Source organism: Triplophysa rosa, linkage group LG11 (assembly GCF_024868665.1).
Source record: "Triplophysa rosa linkage group LG11, Trosa_1v2, whole genome shotgun sequence".
In the NCBI taxonomy this organism is placed as follows: domain Eukaryota; kingdom Metazoa; phylum Chordata; class Actinopteri; order Cypriniformes; family Nemacheilidae; genus Triplophysa; species Triplophysa rosa.
The window spans coordinates 465,413-485,705 of NC_079900.1; the positions used below are offsets into that span (position 1 = coordinate 465,413).

General features: G+C 37.8%; 2 protein-coding genes across 5 annotated transcripts; both read right to left on the reverse strand.

The window, feature by feature from the left end:
- Positions 1-391: 391 nt before the first annotated feature.
- Positions 392-9,857, reverse strand: LOC130561114 (gastrula zinc finger protein XlCGF57.1-like). 2 transcript variants are annotated; one of them, XM_057345253.1, is made up of 5 exons: positions 9,748-9,857; positions 9,064-9,192; positions 8,798-8,975; positions 3,221-4,639; positions 392-572 (listed from the first exon to the last, which is right to left on the reverse strand). In XM_057345253.1, exons 3-5 carry the CDS (start codon positions 8,826-8,828, stop codon positions 424-426), a joined length of 1,599 nt encoding a protein of 532 aa, XP_057201236.1. In that variant the 5' UTR covers positions 8,829-8,975; positions 9,064-9,192; positions 9,748-9,857; the 3' UTR covers positions 392-423. The 2 variants fall into 2 exon arrangements, with proteins under 2 accessions (XP_057201236.1, XP_057201237.1); XM_057345254.1 differs by lacking the exons at positions 8,798-8,975; positions 9,064-9,192; positions 9,748-9,857 and adding an exon at positions 5,278-7,471.
- An 856-nt stretch (positions 9,858-10,713) lies between these two features.
- Positions 10,714-19,436, reverse strand: LOC130561123 (gastrula zinc finger protein XlCGF26.1-like). Of its 3 annotated transcripts, none has more exons than XR_008963786.1 (3): positions 19,330-19,436; positions 18,841-18,875; positions 10,714-10,979 (listed from the first exon to the last, which is right to left on the reverse strand). XR_008963786.1 is itself a non-coding variant. In XM_057345269.1 (3 exons), the coding sequence occupies exon 2, from the start codon at positions 15,315-15,317 to the stop codon at positions 13,950-13,952; it is 1,368 nt and encodes a 455-aa protein (XP_057201252.1). In that variant the 5' UTR covers positions 15,318-15,319; positions 16,820-16,894; the 3' UTR covers positions 10,717-10,979; positions 11,959-13,949. The 3 variants fall into 3 exon arrangements, 1 of the variants encoding a protein (XP_057201252.1); XM_057345269.1 differs by lacking the exons at positions 18,841-18,875; positions 19,330-19,436 and adding exons at positions 11,959-15,319; positions 16,820-16,894 and having other exon boundaries at positions 10,717-10,979; XR_008963785.1 differs by lacking the exon at positions 10,714-10,979 and adding an exon at positions 17,501-18,174 and having other exon boundaries at positions 19,330-19,412.
- Positions 19,437-20,293: the final 857 nt, after the last annotated feature.

Below are 20,293 nucleotides of genomic sequence, written 5' to 3' on the forward strand. Positions count from 1 at the left end.
GAAAAGTCAGAATTAACTGTTGAATTAAATGATACTTAGAATTAATTTTAATTTGGTTGTTATCTAAATCAAATTGGTTTGATTCTTTGTCAACCCATCTACAATTATTTATATATAAATGCAAGGATGTATTTTTATCCCTTAGCTCATTTACTAGATAACTAAAGACTTTGAACTATTTTTGAATATATAAAATAAAATACTATTTGTAGAAATTATTGCAGAAATTGAAGTTAATAACTGTCAAATTCTATTAAAAACATTTTCATAAAAACTGTTCTCTGACGTAATTCTATAACATTCCCATAACTCATTCTCCACAGATGATCGACTCCATTTGACTTCTGTTCAATAATTGAAAGAACTATTTCAGAATAAATAACACAACCACTTAGAAATTCTAGAAAAACTTTATTTTATCAATCAATTGGGTAAAACAAACTCAAAATCTCTGCTGTGAATAATCTCTTCAATAGTTGCAGTGAAGTGAGAACGTGCGTCTTTGACTTTCACAGTCGTCCATTTGTTTACATCAAACCATTTAACGCTCTCTCCATCTGCACACCACCACCCTGCATGTAGAGAAAGAAATGAATGAAACACGTCTTCATTAATCTCACATATAACCAGATAATCGAACCAGCTTTTGTTTTATGCCAAACCTTGTGAGCTGCTAAATGGTCTTTCGTTGTTCAAAACAATGACAATAAAAAAATCTACTCTACTCTACATTTTCCATTCTATTTGGGATAAAGTTCAGTGTATTATCTGTGACTCTGCCTGTGACGCTCAGATAAAGTCATTTTTGGTAATGAAAGTTTTGATATCGAATTCAAGACATGATGATTGTAATCGAACCATGAGACCAGTGACGATTCACGGTTACAAAGTGAATCGTTTTACTGGCACTCAAAATTAATCTCTCACATGAATTTACTGTACTGTCAGCCAGCGGTATGCTACTAGAAGGCGCTCCAACCCCGTATAAGCACATGTTCGACTTCTTGCAGCATGCGCAGGCTGTGCAGACAGCTTATGACATTGCAGAACTGCGACTGCTCTGTGATCTTGAATTACTCTTGTGAGACTTTGAAATCACTTGTGGATAAAGTCCGCATCGATCCAGGAAGTCAAATATACATATCTAATAAGGAAAATCGTCCGCTTCAGAGCGGTATTCAGGTCTAAGTGTATCCCATCATGCATCCCGTTCTGGATATAAATTGTCAACTTTTTGCCTGAGTTTCGTGAGACGTTTCGGAAAGCTCTCCAGTGCAATTAAGGTGATATCTTTATTCTATGTTTGGTTAACATGCGTTTTTCTTTTTTTTTGGCAGGTGCTTTGATGCAATACAAATAAAGCGCTGTAAAAGTAAATCTGACTTGACTATATACTGTACAGTCAGGGAAATAATTATTTGATCCCCTGCTGATTTTGTAAGTTTGCCTGCTTACAAAGAAATGAAGGGTCTATAATTTTTATGGTAGGTTTATTTTAACTGATAGACACAGAATATAAAAAAACAGGGAAAATGTTATATAAAGGTTATAAATTGATTTGCATTTCAGTCAGTGAAATAAGTATTTGATCCCCGAGAAAACATAACTTTGTACTTGCTGGAGAAACCCTTGTTGGCAAGCACAGAGGTCAGACATTTCTGATAGTTGGTCACCAGGTTTGCACATGTGTCCGGCACATGTGTCTGGATACATTCGGATACACATGTCCGGATACATTCGGATACACTAGGGTCTAGAGACTGACTTTAATGTGCTTCTCCTTAAGCCACTCTTTGCTTGTCTTGGCAATATGTTTTGGGTCTTTGTCCTGTTAAAGGAACATCCACGACCCATCTTCAGTGATCTAGTTAAGGGGAGGAGGTTCTCGTCCAAGATTTTATGGTACACTGGCCTGTCCCTCAGCCCCTCAATGCGGTGAAGTCATCCTGTACCTGTAGCAGAGAAAAAGCCCTAAAGCATAATGTTTTCAACACTGTAGGGATGGTGTTCTTGGGCTCATGGTCAGCATTTCTCTCCCTCCAAACACAGGAGTCCATTTTGGTCTCACAGCACTTTCTCCAAACCTTTCTGAATCCTTTTGATGTTCATTACCAAACTTCAGATGAGCCAGGTGGGCCTTCTTGTGCAGGAGGACCTTGCGGGTGCTTCAGGATTTCAATCTATTGTGGCATAGCGTGTTACCAATGTTTTGCTTGCTAACTGTGGTCCCAACTGTCTTGAAATCATGAACAAGCTTCTTTCCAAATAATCACACCAACAGTTGTCTCCTTCTCACCAAGCTTCTGTCTGTATCCTATTCAAGGTTTGTGCAGGTCTACAATCTTGTCGCTGACATCCTTTAAAACCTATTTGGTCTGGACCATGGTGTTGGAGAGGTTGAACTGGAAGATACAGATTCTGTTGGCAGGCATCTTTTATATACATAACAAGCTGATTTAGGAGAACTTTCTTAAAGCGACAGGACTAATCTGTGGTCCATATAGGCACATGACCAATCTGTGGAGCCAGAATTCTTGCTTGTTGCTCGGGGATCAAATACTAATATTTTGTCTCTATCAGTTAAAATAAACCTACCATACAATTATAGACCCTTCTTTACTTTGTAAGCAGGCAAACTTACAAAATCAGCAGGGGATCAAATAATTATTTCCCTCACAGTAATTAGATATCACATATAATTCCTAGTAAAAAACATTTGCACATTTTACACATTAAATGTTTGCACTTGCTAAGCGTGTCCCAGTGGTTTTGAAATACTGCATGCTTATTTGTGCTCTTCACGCCCACTTGAGCACTCGGGTCAAATATAGGAAATCCGTCATGAAAGTAGTCAAGTGCAAAGACTGCAAGTCTGGGTATTGGGACAAAACCAATAAATGTGCGACAAACTCTTAGGATTCTAAAGAGCATTTGATTGAACAAGAACTTTGATGACTGCCAGTTTTGAATGCTTTTATCTTCTAAACGCGAATTTTCTTAGCGCTTTGGAACATATAAAAATGTATCGATGTCCTGAAGGCTAACATATTGTTGACAAAAGTAAAAAAAAACTTCGATTTTTCATCTTTAATTGTAGTCGGAATGGACCAAATGACAAATGACGAGCTGAAAGGTAGAAAAAAATATATGTTTTCATTCTTTTATAGCACAGTTTTAGACCACATTTGGTTTGTTGGGTGGTGGTCAGCCTACTGATCACCTGGTTTCCCTCCAGTGTGAACTCTCACGTGTCTCTGAAGCTGATAGCCAGATCTGAAATACTTTTCACACTGATCACATGGGTAAAGTTTCTCTCCAGTGTGAGTTCTCATGTGTCTGTGAAGGCTTCCTTTACTTGTGAAACTCTTTCCACACTGATCACATGAGTAGGGTTTCTCTCCAGTGTGAATTCTCATGTGTATCTTAAGGCCACTGGTACTTGAGAAACACTTCTCACAGTGATGACACATGAAGGGTTTCTCTCCAGTGTGACTTCTCATGTGTATCTTAAGGCCACTGGTACTTGAAAAACACTTTTCACACTGCTGACACGTGAACGGTTTCTCTCCAGTGTGAACTCTCATGTGTTCTTGAAGTTGACTGCCAGTTCTAAAGCTCTTTCCACACAGATGACATGCAAACGGTTTCTCTCCAGTGTGAGTTCCCAAATGATCCTTCAGGCTGCCCATACTTGAAAATCTCTTTTCACACTGATGACACATGAAGGGTTTCTCTCCAGTGTGAACTCTCACATGTATCTTAAGTTGTGCTGCAACTGTGAAACTCTTTCCACACTGATCACACGTGTATAGTTTCACTCCAGTGTGAATCCTCATGTGAGTCTTGAGTGTACTTTCATATCTAAACTTCTTCTCACACTGATGACATGAAAATGGTTTACCTCCAGCGTGGATACTCATGTGGTTTCTTAGGTTATATTTCGTTGCAAAAAACTTTTCACATTGATCACACTTGAAGGGTTTCTCTCTGGTGTGAACTCTCATGTGTGCCTTAAGGTCAGCTGCACATCTGAAACTCTTTCCACACAGAAGGCATGTGAAGGGTTTCTCTCCAGTGTGAACTCTCATGTGTAGCTTAAGGTGACCAGTGCCTGAAAAACTCTTTCCACACTGTTGGCACGGGAATGGTTTCTCTCCCGTGTGAATTGTCATGTGTCTCTTGAGGTTACTCATAATTGTAAAACTCTTTCCACACTGTTGGCACGTGAATGGTTTTTCTCCAGTGTGAGTTCTCACGTGTATCTGAAGGGCACATTTACTTGTGAAACCCCTCCCACACTGTTGGCATGTGAATGGTTTCTCTGCAATGTGATTTCTCATGTGTATCTGAAGGGCACTTTCACTTGTGAAACCCCTCCCACACTGTTGACATGTGAAGGGTTTCTCTGCAGTGTGATTTTTTATGTGTCTCTCAAGTTGTGCTTCACCTGGAAAACTCTTTTTACACTGATGACATGCAAATGTTTTTTCTCCTCTGTGAGTTCTCATCTGTCCAACTTCTGAGGATCTCTTTCCACGCTTTTTATCTCCTGCTCTCAGAGTTCCTTCTCTTGAAACATACGGACTTGTATTTTTCACATTCTGATGTTTCCCATCTGCATCATTCACTTCCATCATTTCTGAAATAAACAAATTGAATAGTTAAAACTCAAACAAAACATACAAATGAACATCTGGGCCCATGTTGTTAAAGCGCATAAGAAATGCTGCCCGCATCAAGTTTATATCGCTGACACTGGCCTTCAGAACCCTGCAACTGCAAATTCACCCCTTTACCTAAACTCACTGCTCCAGGTCTACACCCCCTCCCGTCATCTTTGGTCTGAAAATGAGCAACGCCTGGTTGTTCCATCACAGCGAGGCACCAAATCGCTTGCAAAAACCCTTTACTTGTTGCGTTCCCCTGTGGTGGAATGAACTACCAGCCGCCATCTGAACTGCATCATCCTTCACAACTTTCAAAAAACAACTCAAAACAAACCTGTTCCCCATTTACTTGACTAACCAATAACTATCTAAAAAAATATTCTTATTGTTCATTGTCTTCTTTGCTTACTCCAGCTTTAATCCTCCTAGTAGCATGGCCTTGTAAACTAACGGTACTGTGTAGCATGTTTACAAAATGTTTAAATGCTTTCCTTATCTAAAGCGTCTCACAAGCCAGATGAATAAATGTAAATGTGTAAATGATGACAGAATTTTTCAGAGATGTATAAAGATAACATAACATAACATAACGACGCTGAATGTTTATTACCTTAGAATGAGCTATTGTATGTTTCTGTGGTAGCCCTAAACGGACAAACTAAATGTTTCCTCCTTGGCAAAGAAGTGAAAACGTGACGACATCTTTGTCATTGTGCCAGGCACCGTAATGCTTCGAAAGGGAGGATCAGCAGTGGACTCGGTCTGAGGCCTCATGACTCCCCCTAATCACAGCCATGCTGACATAAGCACTAAATGCACTCCCACACGAACGAATGAATACTTGATTTTATACCTGCCATAATTCAAAATAAAAGTAAATAAAACTTTTCTTTCTTGCTGCTCACTGTGCTGTCGCCTGCATCAGTCGGCTGTAATAATAATAAATGTGTCCAATTTCGATTTTGTTTACAGTACATACACTACCGCGTGAGAAGCGCTCCATCTGGTACGATAATGATTATAAAATATTGTAATGTATGTTTCCATGAGTTTATATGTTGAGTCGTCAGCAAAGAATCTTGGCGTTCTATTCGATAGTAATCTGTCATTTGAGAGCCACGTCGCCAACACCTGTAAAATTGTGTTTTTCCATCTTAAGAATATATCTAAACTACGTCATATGCTGTCAATGTCAGATGCAGAGAAGTTAATTCATGCATTCATGACATCAAGACTAGATTACTGTAATGCACTGTTAGGTGGTTGCCCTGCAGGCTTATTACAAAAACTCCAATTGGTCCAAAACGCGGCAGCTCGAGTTCTTACACGTACAAAAAAGTATGAACATATTAGCCCGGTTCTGTCAACCTTGCACTGGTTACCTATAAAGCATCGCGTTAACTTTAAAATCTTGCTTATTACCTATAAAGCCTTACATGGTTTAGCTCCTCAGTACTTGAATGAACTCCTTTTGTATTACAGTCCTTCACGTGCATTACGCTCTCAGGCGTCCTGTCAGTTGGTAATACCTAGAATTTCAAAATCAAGTGCAGGTGGTAGATCCTTTTCCTATCTAGCGCCTAAACTTTGGAATAGTCTTCCCTGCACTGTCCGGGAGGCAGACACACTCTGTCAGTTTAAATCTAGACTAAAGACGCATCTTTTTAATCTTGCATACACTACTCTTCCATAATATAAATCTTCAGAGGGTTTAGGCTGCATTAGTTAGATCAACCGGAACCAAAAACACAACTGATGTACTTGTTGCATCAAAGAGTACAGAACAGTACTCTACTCTCAGCCAGTCTTGTCTCATTGTTCCAAGGTTACCACAGCGAGCAGGATGCAGTTCATGGCCTGACCTGATGGTAGAGCGGAGAATGGGAAGTGGGGACCTGACAAGAGCTGAGATGATAGAGCTGGATAAAGAAGGACGCGGTCTCTTGACATGTCTTCACCACAAAATTTCAAATGCTATTAGATTATTAATGATAATCTTAAACTATAATTTATTTTATTATTAAGTTTATTTATTTTATTTAGCCTTGTTGTGCAAGTTCTCTGGAGCTTGTGCAGAGGCAGCAGCTTTTGCCAGAGGGGAACTGGAATCCCCTGGTTGGGCCTGGGTTCTCCTGAGGTTTTTTTTCTCGAGTAGAGTTTTGGGTTCCTCGCCACCGTTTGCATACTGTTTTTGCACTATTTGCCTGACCGGGGGGGCTGCTTTAGAATCTTAAAGTTTTACTTAATTAATATTGCATATAGGAATTTGTAGTCTGTTATATTTGACATGTGCTTCTCTCTCCTTTATCCTAAATGTGTGCTCTCACTGAGCGTGTGTGTGTGTGCACGTACTTGTCTGTGTACGTGTGTGTGTGTGTGTGCGCGTCCGTGTGTGTGTGTCTATGTTTATGTGTGTTAGTACGTGTGCATATTGTGTGTGTGGAGTGTTTTGTATGTGGGTGTGTCTGTCTTCTGTGTTCAACTTTTTCTTGTTTTTACAGGTACAACTTTAATTGTTTTGCTCATAGTCAATATGTCTTATGTACAGCTGCTTTGTAACAATGAAAATTGTAAAAAGCACTATATAAATAAAGTTGAGTTGAGTTGAGTGAGTGAGCTGGTGAGATTGTATTTGATTCCGCTTGCATTGGATTCCAGTGGAGCCCTGCTGCACGTTAATTTGAGGGCGGATCTAATCAGCCAGTGGGCGGGCATTATTCAAATGTGTGACATGTCACGGAAGTAACTGATATTCCAGAGCTCAGGCGTTTCTGGAAAGTGATTTCTGTTAAGGAGAATATCTCCCTTTAGAGTTGATTTTGAGCTTTATGACTTTGCAGATCTTTTTTATGCCCAAACAGCAACGTTACACACTAAAAGGGGTTAAAAAAGAAAATAGCATCCGAGCAGCTCTTTAATGAAAATAAAAGACATGAAGTAACTCGATCATACTGACATAACCATAGAAATAACCTCAAACTGATGAATTTTTGTCACCTGAGTTTAATGCTAACCATTAGCCTATATCAGGGCTCTCAAGTCTCAATCACTCACCGTGAGACACGCTCACACGTCACACCTTGCATTTCCCAAGATGAGAAATAAGAGATAACTCGTCCCGCTTTATGCAATTAATGGACGAGCCAAATTAAATGTGAAGATGAACGAAACGTGTTCGTTACAACATTACGTTCACATCCGATCACGGTGCATCAAGAATTTGTTTGTGTTCGCAGCGCTAAGCATCACAACCAATAATACACAGCGCATGAACGTAGCGACCAATCAGACATGAGTCACCGGCATAGAAGAGTTTTGTTGCAGCAGATACGACCAGTCAGACTCATTTATTATAACGGGAGTTTCATGCAGTCCAGTTACAATACCACAAGCAACAATGTTGTTGAAACTTTGAATAGCTCCTAACAGATGTGTTAGATACAAAAATCAGACTTTTGATAAAACTTAAGAATAAGCATAAAGAACTTAATTCGACAATAAACAACTGCATCCAAGTTTAACATTACACATTAACCGATTTTACGCAAGAATCACATATTGTGCAGCGCCTGGTTGTGGAAGAACACGGTCGCTTCCTTCGGATTCTGATCTTAGGAATGCGTGGTTGAAGTTTATTTTTAAAGACTTTCCAGCTCACGTGGGTAAAACAATGAGTGCTTGTTCGCTTCATTTCACCATGGATTCCTTTGTACACAAGGCACATGTCGATGCTGGATTTGCAGAGAGACTGAGATTAAAAAGCAATGCTGTGCCATCAATATTGAATCCAACCGGAATCTTATGCTAGATCGCTTTATATGTCCTGATTATGTGTAATTAATTACACATAAGTAATTAAATTAAGTAATTATTAATTTCCAAATGTTTTACAATTGACCAAAACAAACAAATTAAGTGGAAACATTTCCAAAGTTTAATTCTCAAGGAATCTTTTTCAGGTTTTGGATATATAAAGTTATTACCATATCATGTATTTCAGTGCACTCCTCCCTGTGTTTCCTCAATGCTAATCTTCTGTTTTTATGATTGAACTACAGCCAGTAATTCATTAAATGAAAGCTGTATTATTCCTCAGCTGTCAATAATAAGGATTAAAAACAGACACCAACCTCTTTGTTCCTCAGTATCTTCATTTTCCATTCTGTATAGTTCTGGATCTCTCGTGTTCTCAAGCTTCTCTTCCTCCAACAACAGTATGAAGAACTCCTGAAGTGATGTTCTGCTTGTTTGTCTCTCACATTTATTGGTGGATTGCTGTAGGAGGAGCTTTACTGAAGGTGTCAATCACTGTCGGGTGTGAACGGGTGAATTGTCAGTAAAACATTCATACTGGAGTCATGTGTTTCAGGCTTTTATTGTTCAGATCAATATTCACCTGTTTATTTCTTTGGTGTAAACTAGACTGTGAAGCTCTGGTGGATAGTGAGCGCTCACAAAGCCTCCGTTCAGAACTGAAGGAATCTTTAATAGACCAGATCGTGATGACACTCAAGTCGTTGTGATTCTGAACAAAAGCAGAATTCATGTGAAATTAATAAAGACACAAATAACACAGTTCATGTATAAAAGCATTGACTGATATAAACATGGCAGTTATTTTAGTCATGTCATCTTACATTACACTAGTTCTTTACTATGACTGATGTTATTTACTACATAGACAGAAGACATGAAATAACTTTATATTACTGACACAATCAGAGAAATAACCTCACACTGATGGATTTCTGTCACACGAGTTTAATGCTAATCATCATTATATACTGTGAGAATAAGCATAAGAACTCAGTTCTACATTAAACAATTGTATCCCAGTTTAATATTACACATCTGAGTTTAATATGACACATTATTACACATTAACCGAATTATTCTACTCAAGAATCACTGTGTGAGCATCATTTTATTACTTTAACCGGTTTTATCATCGTCCCGTTAGCTAAAGATGCTACAGCTAACAATAGAGCAAACACGAGTGAAAATATAAAACGACACATTTAAACATCAACATATAAACACTAAAACACTTAAAGTGAATTATTCAACTAACATCACTCACTTGTGTATGAAAATCACAACTCTGACGAACTTTCTGCACGTGCACACAGAAGCGCGTCCTCACGACACTGAAGCATGAAGAGTGTGACGTCATGTTTCTTAAAGTCACAGAAGGCGCTTTACATCATTCATGACTAAACAAATCAAAAGCCTTTTTAACATTTGGAGGGTCAACTAACTTATAGCTGAAACCGTTTTTTAAAAATACATATTTATTTATATTTTGAAATGAATATCAAATCCTGCATTTTGTCACAGTCTATTCAAACACAAACATTTATTCTGTGTGTCAATTTACATGAGAGCTTAAGATATTACCATAATGAATGAGGTGAAAAGAGAACTCTCATCCTGGAACAATGAGGTTTCTCAACAGCTCTATTAACACTGATGTGAGAAACAAATCAAGATCATCAGCAGGAGGCTGAAAGCTCCGTTAACACAAAAATGTCCCGGAAAAGTAAAAAAAAACACGTTTTACTTTCCCAAAGGCTTCTTGTATTTTTCCACTGAGCTACAGGAGACAGAGAATGAAAAGTCAAAATTAATTGTTGAATGAAACTAAATGATACTTAGAATTAGTTTTAATTTGGTGTAAATTGTTAGCATCTAAATCTGGGTTTGGTTCTTTGTCAACCCATCAACAATTATATATATAGTTCTATTTATTGTATTGAACTAGTACAACACCAACTAAACTACATAACAGGATGTCTTATTTACACAAGAACATTGATTATAGAGGTTTAATTTGAAAAAAGGAAAATTGTTTATTGTTTATATTATAGAGTTCAAACTTAAAAATGAAAACGTGTTTTTATCCCTCAGCTCATTTATTATATAACAAGACTATGAACACTTGTTGAATGAATCAAATTAAAATAGAAGAAATTATTGCAGATATAGAAGTGAATAACCGTCAAATTTTATTAATAACATTTTCATAAAAACTGTTCTCTACATTTAACTTTTGTTCAATAACTGAAAGAAATGTTTCAGAATAAATAATTCAATAACTCAAAATAAATTCACAGATATTTCTAGAAAAACTTTATTTTATCACTAAATTGGGTTAGACAAACTCAAAATCTCTGCTGTGAATTATCTCTTCAATCTTCTGCAGTTTCAGTGAAGTGAGAACGTGCGTCTTTGACTTTCACAGGCGTCCATTTGTTTGCAGGTCAACATTTACATCAAACCATTTAACGCTCTCTCCATCTGCACTCCACCGCCCTGCATGTAGAGAAAGAAATGAATGAAACACACACCTACATGAATCTCACATATAACCAGCTGTAATCTAACACTGTAGATGAATAATACAACTAAAGCACTTGTCCTCTTATCAGTTCAGAGACAAGAGTTCATTTAAACATTTACATTCGATAATTTTGAAACGAAACAATATTCTAGCTTTCCTGGATGTTGAACATTTGTTGAACAGAATGAGGGTATTCTGGGGAGTTCATTTCTTCATGAGATGTTTATTAGCATTAATAACTGTAAACAAATTAATGTAGTCAATAGCCATGTTTCCATCCACAGGTTGTTTTGCGGAACAAGGTTTAGCTCTTCCAAATGTTTAGCAATATAGCTGATGGAATTTGTCGATTAAATTTCTAAAATGTCAACACAATCTTTTTCTGTTTATTTTTAGAAAATCCATATACTGTAGATACGTCAAATGTCACAATTTGTTTGTAAACAGTTTTTTTTAGAAAATGGGCATAGTGACACACTGTAAAAGTCAAGTTTACCCAATGAACAACAGAACAAAATATTTTTTGTTGGCTGAACATAAACAGAGAAAATAGATTGGTTATTTAAAAATTAACTTATTTATTTGTCTTTTACTACAATTATGCATGTTTTCTCCCTCAGACAGACCAACATTTTAATCAAATAACTGTAACAGTTTGTGTTGAGTACATTTATACCGGTTGTGCCGTTGTGTCATGCACTTACACCTCAACTTTGAACACACAAAGCTCAACATGGTAATAATCAAAAACCATCATTCATAACAGTAACAACATTAAAGCATATATTAAGCCAGCAAGAACTAAAACTCTAATCTTTAAAAGAAAAACAAATAAGAAACACAGAACTGAACATATATGCATACTTATATACCCGCCAGATCCCTTCGCTCTGCAAACGAACGACATCTTGTGGTGCCATCCCAAAAAGGTAAAAGATCTCTCTCACGTACCTTCTCTGGATCGGTTCCACATTTGTGGAATGATCTGCCCGCTGCTACAAGATCAGCAGATTCTGTGGCCATCTTTAAGAACCGTCTGAAAACACATCTCTTACGTCAACACCTGACCGATCAGTTCTGACTTCTATCTCTCTTCTACTCTTTCAAAAAAAAAACAAAAAAAAAACACCCTTAGCTCTGTATACTGTGATAGGCTTTGTGAGACCAATTTTCGTTTATTGCACTTATGCTTTTTGTTGTCCTTATGTTGTCCCAATTGCTTCCATTGTTTCCCTCGTCTGTAAGATGCTTTGGATAAAAGCGTCTGCTAAATCACTCATTGTAAATGTAAACATGCTGCAATGCATCTTGGGAACTTTCAAACTCTTGCAATATTGTTGTCAGGGACGGCCAAGAAGGAGAACCCAAAAGCAGGCGGCGGGTGCAAAACTCAAGCTTTAATACAGACCCACGATGGGGCAAGACATAACATAAAGAACTTTAGACAAAGACTTCCCCCAGGGGGGTTGGCAAAAAACAAGAGAGACAGGATAACTAAACTAAACACTTTACAGGAACAAGACTTGACTGGGGATTCAAAAACCTAGGACACAAGGTAAGTATGGTTAACTAGGCAAAGCAAACCAAACGAAACCGCACAGGACAGCAAACACAGGGGCATTAAATAGGGGAACTAACATGGGATAATAACACTAGGCAGTTGGAGGGGATAATTACAGGTGGGAAGCTAAACGAGGGGGCGGGGTCAGGACACAGGACTGCACATGGCCACCATAACAATTTAACAATGGCCATGTGCTTCCACACAAAACACTGGGACTGTGTTATGACCCTGAGTTTTTCTTCTCTATCCTATTGGGCAGAATGTGGCAGTTCCTGATTGGTCTTTCACATATTAATTGTTAATTGGTATCATATTTAAGTGTGTTATCTGTTAACTGGAGAACGCACTCTCTGAGAGGTTTTCTCAGGAGTGGCTCTTCCTTGAACATGTAAGGTCTTTTCCTGATTTCTTATTTAACCCTAGACTTATGTTTATCATTATTACTGATTTGTTGCTTTATTACTTTAATTAAATAAACTAATTTGTATAGAGTTTTTCTGTGTCTGATCCCTCTTTTATGTTGCGGCTTAATAACAAGCTGGTCGTAACAGACTGTCACAATCCTGCATAACATTTACATAACATATTGTCTCCATTGTCAATCCTTGCAAAAATATCACTCGCAAAGCAATATTGTTGCCACCAATAATTTGTTTATTGTTTTGGTCTTGGACCAAACCTGAAGTCAATTGCTTTCTTTTTATTTTGAAGTGTTTGTAGTGGTTTTACTTTGAAAGAAAGAAGAAGTCTCTTGAAAAAATATTTGTGTTGTCCATGAATGTGAAAATTAGTCCTCACCTCCACCCAGTCACTCTGTAGTTTGTGACTTAGACAGACACAGAGGCCGTTTCTCAATATCCGTTCTTCAGCGGTCTTTTGTCCTTGTGTTCTCGCTCTACGTCATCAATAACTGTCGAAGTCCAGTTCCAATACTCAAGAACAGATAACGCATGAATGTACCCAGATGTGTTCTCGATACCAAGGATGGATCTAATGCAGCTTTGCACGCATACGGAACCCGCGTGAAGTCCCAGAAGTCATTGCGGCGTGTCCATTCAAGTTCATTCTTCCGAAGCGGTCTCACGAGATCGGTCTCCACGAGAATACAAGTCCGTTCTTCGCGTTCTTGGAATTGAGAAACGGCCAGAGTTTTTATAGTAAACTTCAGTTTCATTGAGAAAATGTTGGGCAATGATGTTGACTGAAGAATTTGCACTGGGCTTGTTTTACAGCATATTGAAAACGCTGCACAGAATTATAAACCACATTTAAACGGTGATTTTCACCAAAGGGGAGATGTTTCACCAAAGCACAAACTTCATGTTTACTCAGGTGAGTCTTGAGATGTGATGCTGAAATGAACTTTCAACAGAACTGATCAATAAAGTGTCTCCTCTTGAAAGTTTGAGCACAGGTGTATTTTGAAGCTGCGCTTATATCTAAAACTCGTTCCACACTGAAGGCACGTAAATGGTTTTTCTCCTGTGTGAATTCTCATGTGTGTCTTAAGGTCACCTGAGCTTCTGAAACTCTTTCCACACTGTTGGCATGCGTGAGGTTTCTCTCCGGTGTGAATTCTCTTGTGTGTGTTGAGGCCACTTTTACATCTGAAACTCTTTTCACACTGTTGACATTTAAATGGTTTCTCTCCAGTGTGAGTTCGCAAATGCTTCTTAAGATTCTCTCTATCTGAAAAACACTTTTCACACTGATGACACGGGAACGGTTTCTCTCCAGTGTGAAGTCTCATGTGTCTCTTAAGGTCACTTGAGGTTCTAAAAGTCTTTCCGCACTGAAGGCATGCGTGAGGTTTATGTCCTGTGTGAATTCTCATGTGTGTCTTAAGGTTACTTGGGTTTGCAAAACTCTTTCCGCACTGAAGGCACGTGAATGGTTTCTCTCCCGTGTGAAGTCTCATATGTATGTTATGGACAGCTTTACCTGTGAAACACCTTCCACACTCATGACACGTAAATGGTTTCTCTCCGGTGTGAATTCGCATGTGAATCTCAAAGGCAACTTTACATGTATAACTCTTTCCACACTCTTGACACATGAACGGTTTCTCTCCAGTGTGAATTCTCATGTGTCTCTTGAGGTGACTCACATGTCTGAAACTGTTTCCACACTGTTGGCATGTAAACGGTTTCTCTCCGGTGTGAATTCTCATGTGTCTCTTAAGGTCACATGTATTTGTAAAACTATTCCCACACTGTTGGCATGCGTGAGGTTTCTCTCCGGTGTGAAAAAATTTTATGTGTCTCTTAAGATTACTAGCGCTGGTAAAACTCTTTCCACACTGATGGCACGTGAATGGTTTCTCTCCAGTGTGAATTCTCACGTGTGTGTTGAGGCCAGTTTTATCTGTAAAACTCTTTCCACACTGATGACATGAAAATGGTTTCTCTCCGGTGTGAATCCTCATGTGACTCTCAAGGTGATGGCCCTGTCTGAAACTCTTCCCACACTGTTGGCATGTAAATGGTTTCTCTCCGGTGTGAGTTATCATGTGTTTCTTATGGTCACCTTTCCTTGTAAAACTCTTTCCACACTGTTGGCATTCGTGAGGTTTCTCTCCGGTGTGAATTTTCATGTGTGCGTTGAGGACACTTTTACATGTGAAACTCTTTTCACATTGATGACATGCAAATGGTTTCTCTTTAGATTTCTGTATTGTTTTCACATTCTGATGTTTCCCATCAGTATCATTCACTTCAGCTTGACTCTCCTTATTCACTTCCATCATATCTGAAACAAACAAAATGAATATGGATAAAACTCTACCAGTTTTACATCTGTGCAAAACATACCAATTAAGTGGCAAATGTCACTGTTAGATTATTTAGTTCCCCACACTAATGGACATTGACAAGGCCCCTTAAGGGCTCATTTTGTAAGATAAGACCAAGAGTCAAGAAGAACACAGATAAAGTCTATTTACTTTAACAGTCACGTTGATATAGCACCTTTCCAATTTTGCATTGTAACATTTAGGTATTTACTGTAGTATACAGATATATAGTAATAATGAACATGAAATCAGACATTTGTGACCCTGCCTGTGAAAACCAGGCTAAAGTCGAAAAATCTAATTATGAGGTAACGAGCATCAAAGTTTGATTTCACCTATTAATTTCACTATCATTTCAATCTTTGAGATTTTCAGACAATATTAAAGATATCAAGGTTATATTTTCACAGAATGTGCTTTACACTCTTGTTAAAGGTTTCTTTCTGTGTTTGGATCACGGTTCCTTTCGAACTCTATGTTCCTCAAATAATCAGACCAAATTCATAAATGGGTTGGACGTTGTGAGAGAATAGTCTCAGCAGAGCTCTGGGAGTAAGAGACCAACAGGGGTGTATTTGCTTTCTCACTCGTTTGTTTCCACACAGGCAGCCCTTTATATTAGGTACAGAAAAAGAACACAAGAGCAGCTGCAAGCGAAATATGTTTAGGTTTCATCTTATGACCAAATAAGGTATGACAAGGTATCTGCAAGCAGGTGTGTCTAGGGTCTGTTTATAACCTAACAGACAAATAATGTCGGACTCGGCCCCCTTCTCTCCATGGCCTTGCATACAATAGGTTTCATTTATTCGTGTGGGGAACCAAAACCAAACAACTATGTTGAATTATTTTTAGAAAACAGTGAAAACAACAACTTTATCTGGGTTTTCAAATGCAGGGTCACAGTTCTAATCAAAGTACTAGCAAGCGCTGTGCATATCAAATTTTTCACATTAGTACTTTTAGACATGACTAAAGATATGTAAAAAAAAAAAAAACAATGAAACTAAGCAAATCATCTTTGATCTTTCATGAGTTAAAAGTTAATTATTTCATTCATGTGTCAATTTTAAAGCATTGTACATACCAAGGTCACGGTTTAATTATCGAGGAACACGATCATTCAATTTCACTATGTTATTAACATAATATTCACATTTCTTAATGTATCTGTATTTTATTTATTGAATAAATTATTTGTAATTAATCGTTATAATTGTCAAAGCCTTAAACAGACAATTAATCACCATAAATGCAATTATTTAATAGAAAATTAACGGTTAGCCAAATTTCATCCTGTGTGCATTTTATTACTTGAACCGTGACCGTCCCGTTAGCTAAAGATGCTACAGCTAACAATAGAGCAAACACGAGTGAAAATATAAAACGACACATTTAAACATCAACATATAAACACTAAAACACTTAAAGTGAATTATTCAACTAACATCACTCACTTGTGTATGAAAATCACAACTCTGACGAACTTTCTGCACGTGCACACAGAAGCGCGTCCTCACGACACTGAAGCATGAAGAGTGTGACGTCATGTTTCTTAAAGTCACAGGAGGTGCTTTACATCATTCATGACTCCAGTTCAAATAGAAAGCGACATTTTGGGGCGGTTTCCCAGACAAGGCATGTTAGAGCAGTCTTAACTGAAAACATATTCTCTGACCTATCTTAAAATAAACTGGTGCCATTGTTGTGTCTCAAGATGCACAACTCTCACTGTATAGAGATAGACTGTATGTTATTATTATTATAGTCAAGGATCCCATCTATTTGATCGCAAAGTGGTTATGCACTTCCAAAAAATGTGACTGGTGTTCATCGAAGTGAACTCTGTTTTCATTAAGACTGTTGCAAAGCAAATAAAAAAACTCTACATTTAATTGTTGACCAACTTGTCATGTAGCTGAATTTCGTCTCAAATTTACATTTTTTAGATTTTAAAGTGAATGTCAAATCCTGCATTTTGTCGCAGCCTATTCACACATCGATTCTGTGTCAATTTACATGAGAGTTTAAGATATTATCATAATGAATGAGGTGAAAAGAGAACTCTCATCCTGGAACAATGAGGTTTTTCAACAGCTCTATTAACACTGAGAGAAACAAATCAAGATCATCAGCAGAAGGTTGGATCTTTATTAACAGCTGTTTGTAACACTACAAAATGTCTGCAAACTGTAAAAAAACAGGTTTTACAGTCTCAAATGCTTCTTGTATTATAACCAGTAAAAGACCAAGATGAACTAATGAAACAACCAAAATCCTTAAAATGAGGTTTTATGTTGTTAGTAGCTTAAATCTTGGTTCAGTTCTATAGTACCCCTTAAAAAAGTCTGTTCATTTTATGGAAATAATTAAAACACCAAATAAACTACTTAACATGTAAATGTAGAGATTGTGTTTTATACTTCAGCTAAACACTTTACACACTTGTTGAATAAATTTTTTTTTAAAAAGGGTTTCGCAGAGTTAAGTTTTGAAGTGAATAAATGTTGATTTAAAAACATTTAGATAAAACTGCTCCCTTACATAACTCTGAGGAAAAAAAATCAAAATAACACAGAAATTGTAGAACAACTTTATTTTATCAAACAACTAATACATATAGTAAACACAAATGGTTTGAAATAAGTGGGTAAGACGAACTCAAAATCTGCTCTGTAATTTATCTCTTCAATCTTCTGCAGTTTCAGTGAAGTGAGAACGTGCGTCTTTGACTTTCACAGGCGTCCATTTGTTTGCAGGTCAACATTTACATCAAACCATTTAACGCCCTCTCCATCTGCACTCCACCGCCCTGCATGTAGAGAAAGAAATGAATGAAACACACACCTACATGAATCTCACATATAACCATTCTTAAAGTCACCATGAAATCAAATAGGAAAATGTTACATTTTTTCAGAGTGATTATTATAAATGATTTATCTGTGCACACCATTATTTTTTATACATTTACACTTGTAATCTTTAATCAAAAACATTAAGCTCGTCTTCCCTTCTCAACAACTTTTCAACATGTGGCAAGCAACAAAAAAGAGGTAGGACTATACTCACTATCCAATGGCCAGGCATTTTTAGCCCTCCCCTCCAGGCCCAACTTACAACAAAACAACCAAAAAAGGAAGGGCAAAACACAGCCCCACCCAACCAATTTCAGACGCCGCGATGCGGAAAACAAGTAAATCGCACCTTCCGTTTCATGGTGACTTTAATCTAACACTGTAGATGAATAATACAACTGTAGCAGGATGTAAAGTGTCTCTCCTCTCACGAGTTCAGAGAGAAGAGTTCATTTAAACCCTGCAGTAATGTAGCACACGTCCTACGCCCAACACTGTACAACACACAACGCAGGGTTCTAGCGGTGTGCACACTTAATCCATCCCATAATGCTGACGTTCTCAACCTCTCTCCATAATAATCAACTATAATGTTTATACCCAAAAAGCAGGGGGTTTACCTTCACTGTGGGGATGAATGAAATTCAAATTGAGCCTGTAATGATAAAATATACAAGTTATCAATAACCGCAATGAACAAAGATCACACACACACACACACACACACACACACACACACACACACACACACACACACACACACACACACACAACATTGGTTAGTCCCCAATATTGGGCTTGTAGATATATCACAATTTATATTAATGCAAATAACTGCAACTGAAGCATTTTATTATGTGCTTTAGCTGTTTGAATCAATGAATACATTTCGTAAGTTTAGTTTTTTTTTTTAAAGCGTTTGTCATAAACAAGCCAATCCTGATACGATATATATCTCGCGCTACAAACTCTTCTGAAATCTCAAAATGGAAATTTAGGTTAATCACTACGCAACATATCCCTCCACCAAAGCTCTGAAATATACATCTTAAGTCTGCGCATATAAAACATCAATCTGTTAAATCAGGCAGTCAATAGAACACACATACCGCTGAACGCTGAAGTGATCACACGCGTCTGCTCACGCACGCGGTGTCGTCTTCTTCTTCTGCTGCTGTTTAATGAGGATCAGTAAACCGGCTTGAGGTGCATTACTGCCACTCTCTGGACTGGAGTGAAGAGATGGCTCAGCCCAGTACATCACGTGACTCAGCTGCAAATTCATCTTTAATTCTGTAGGACAATTTTAGGAAAAAATGTCTTGCATTTTGCCGAGCGTTTACCGACCTGCAGCAAATGATTAATAATGAAAGTATTAATAATGTGACATTCTCCACGAAACATTTTTTTTGTTTCTTTTATTTATATTAAAAAACATATTATATGTAGTTCTTATTTCACTAGTTTAACTTTTATTTGTGAAGCCATCGTTAGCTTGTTGTGTGTTTTCTGGGTCGTGTGTGTCGCGTGACCTTTTGTTATGCTGAAGAAACACTCGTGTAAACCGTTATTCTACATGTAAACGCATAATTTTGCATCTATTATCACTGTTTACTCAAGGACAGGAGCAAAGGGTGACCAGGGGTGCCCATGACCACCATTGACAAAATATCTTCCACCTTTAACGCATTTGCATTTTTCAACAGATCAAACAATTTCTTGCATGATTGTAGTACGAACTCGATCATGTATGTCTAAAGTACATCTTCTTCGACTCACGCGCTCGAAAAAATCCCGCGTCTCAGCACAAGATGGCGCTCAGCCGCTGCTCACGTAATTCACTCGTATTCATTCGCTGATTCAAGTGTAGGGAGTGTTGAATCATCTGCACACCCTCAAAACAAAGTACAGCCTGAACAATTCATCGACACCTACAGTGCATTTTATATACCAGTCGTAAGTTATAACATATTTTTACATTAACCTTACACCACATTTTATTACTACTTTGTTGCACAAGGTCTTGAAAATTGAATGACCTTATTGGGTGCGATTTTGGACACAGCCGCCCAG

Bases quoted from the DNA above. Each gene is read 5' to 3' on its own strand.
- LOC130561114 (XM_057345253.1), bottom strand. From the start codon at position 8,828: ATGGAAAATGAAGATACTGAGGAACAAAGAG. The intron at 4,640-8,797 runs GTTGGTGTCTGT...TGTTTATTTCAG, and splicing joins AGATACTGAGGAACAAAGAG to AAATGATGGAAGTGAATGAT. The intron at 573-3,220 runs GTGATCAGTAGG...CTCTACATGCAG, and splicing joins TCACACTGGAGGGAAACCAG to GGTGGTGGTGTGCAGATGGA.
- LOC130561123 (XM_057345269.1), bottom strand. From the start codon at position 15,317: ATGATGGAAGTGAATAAGGAGAGTCAAGCTGAAGTGAATGATACTGAT.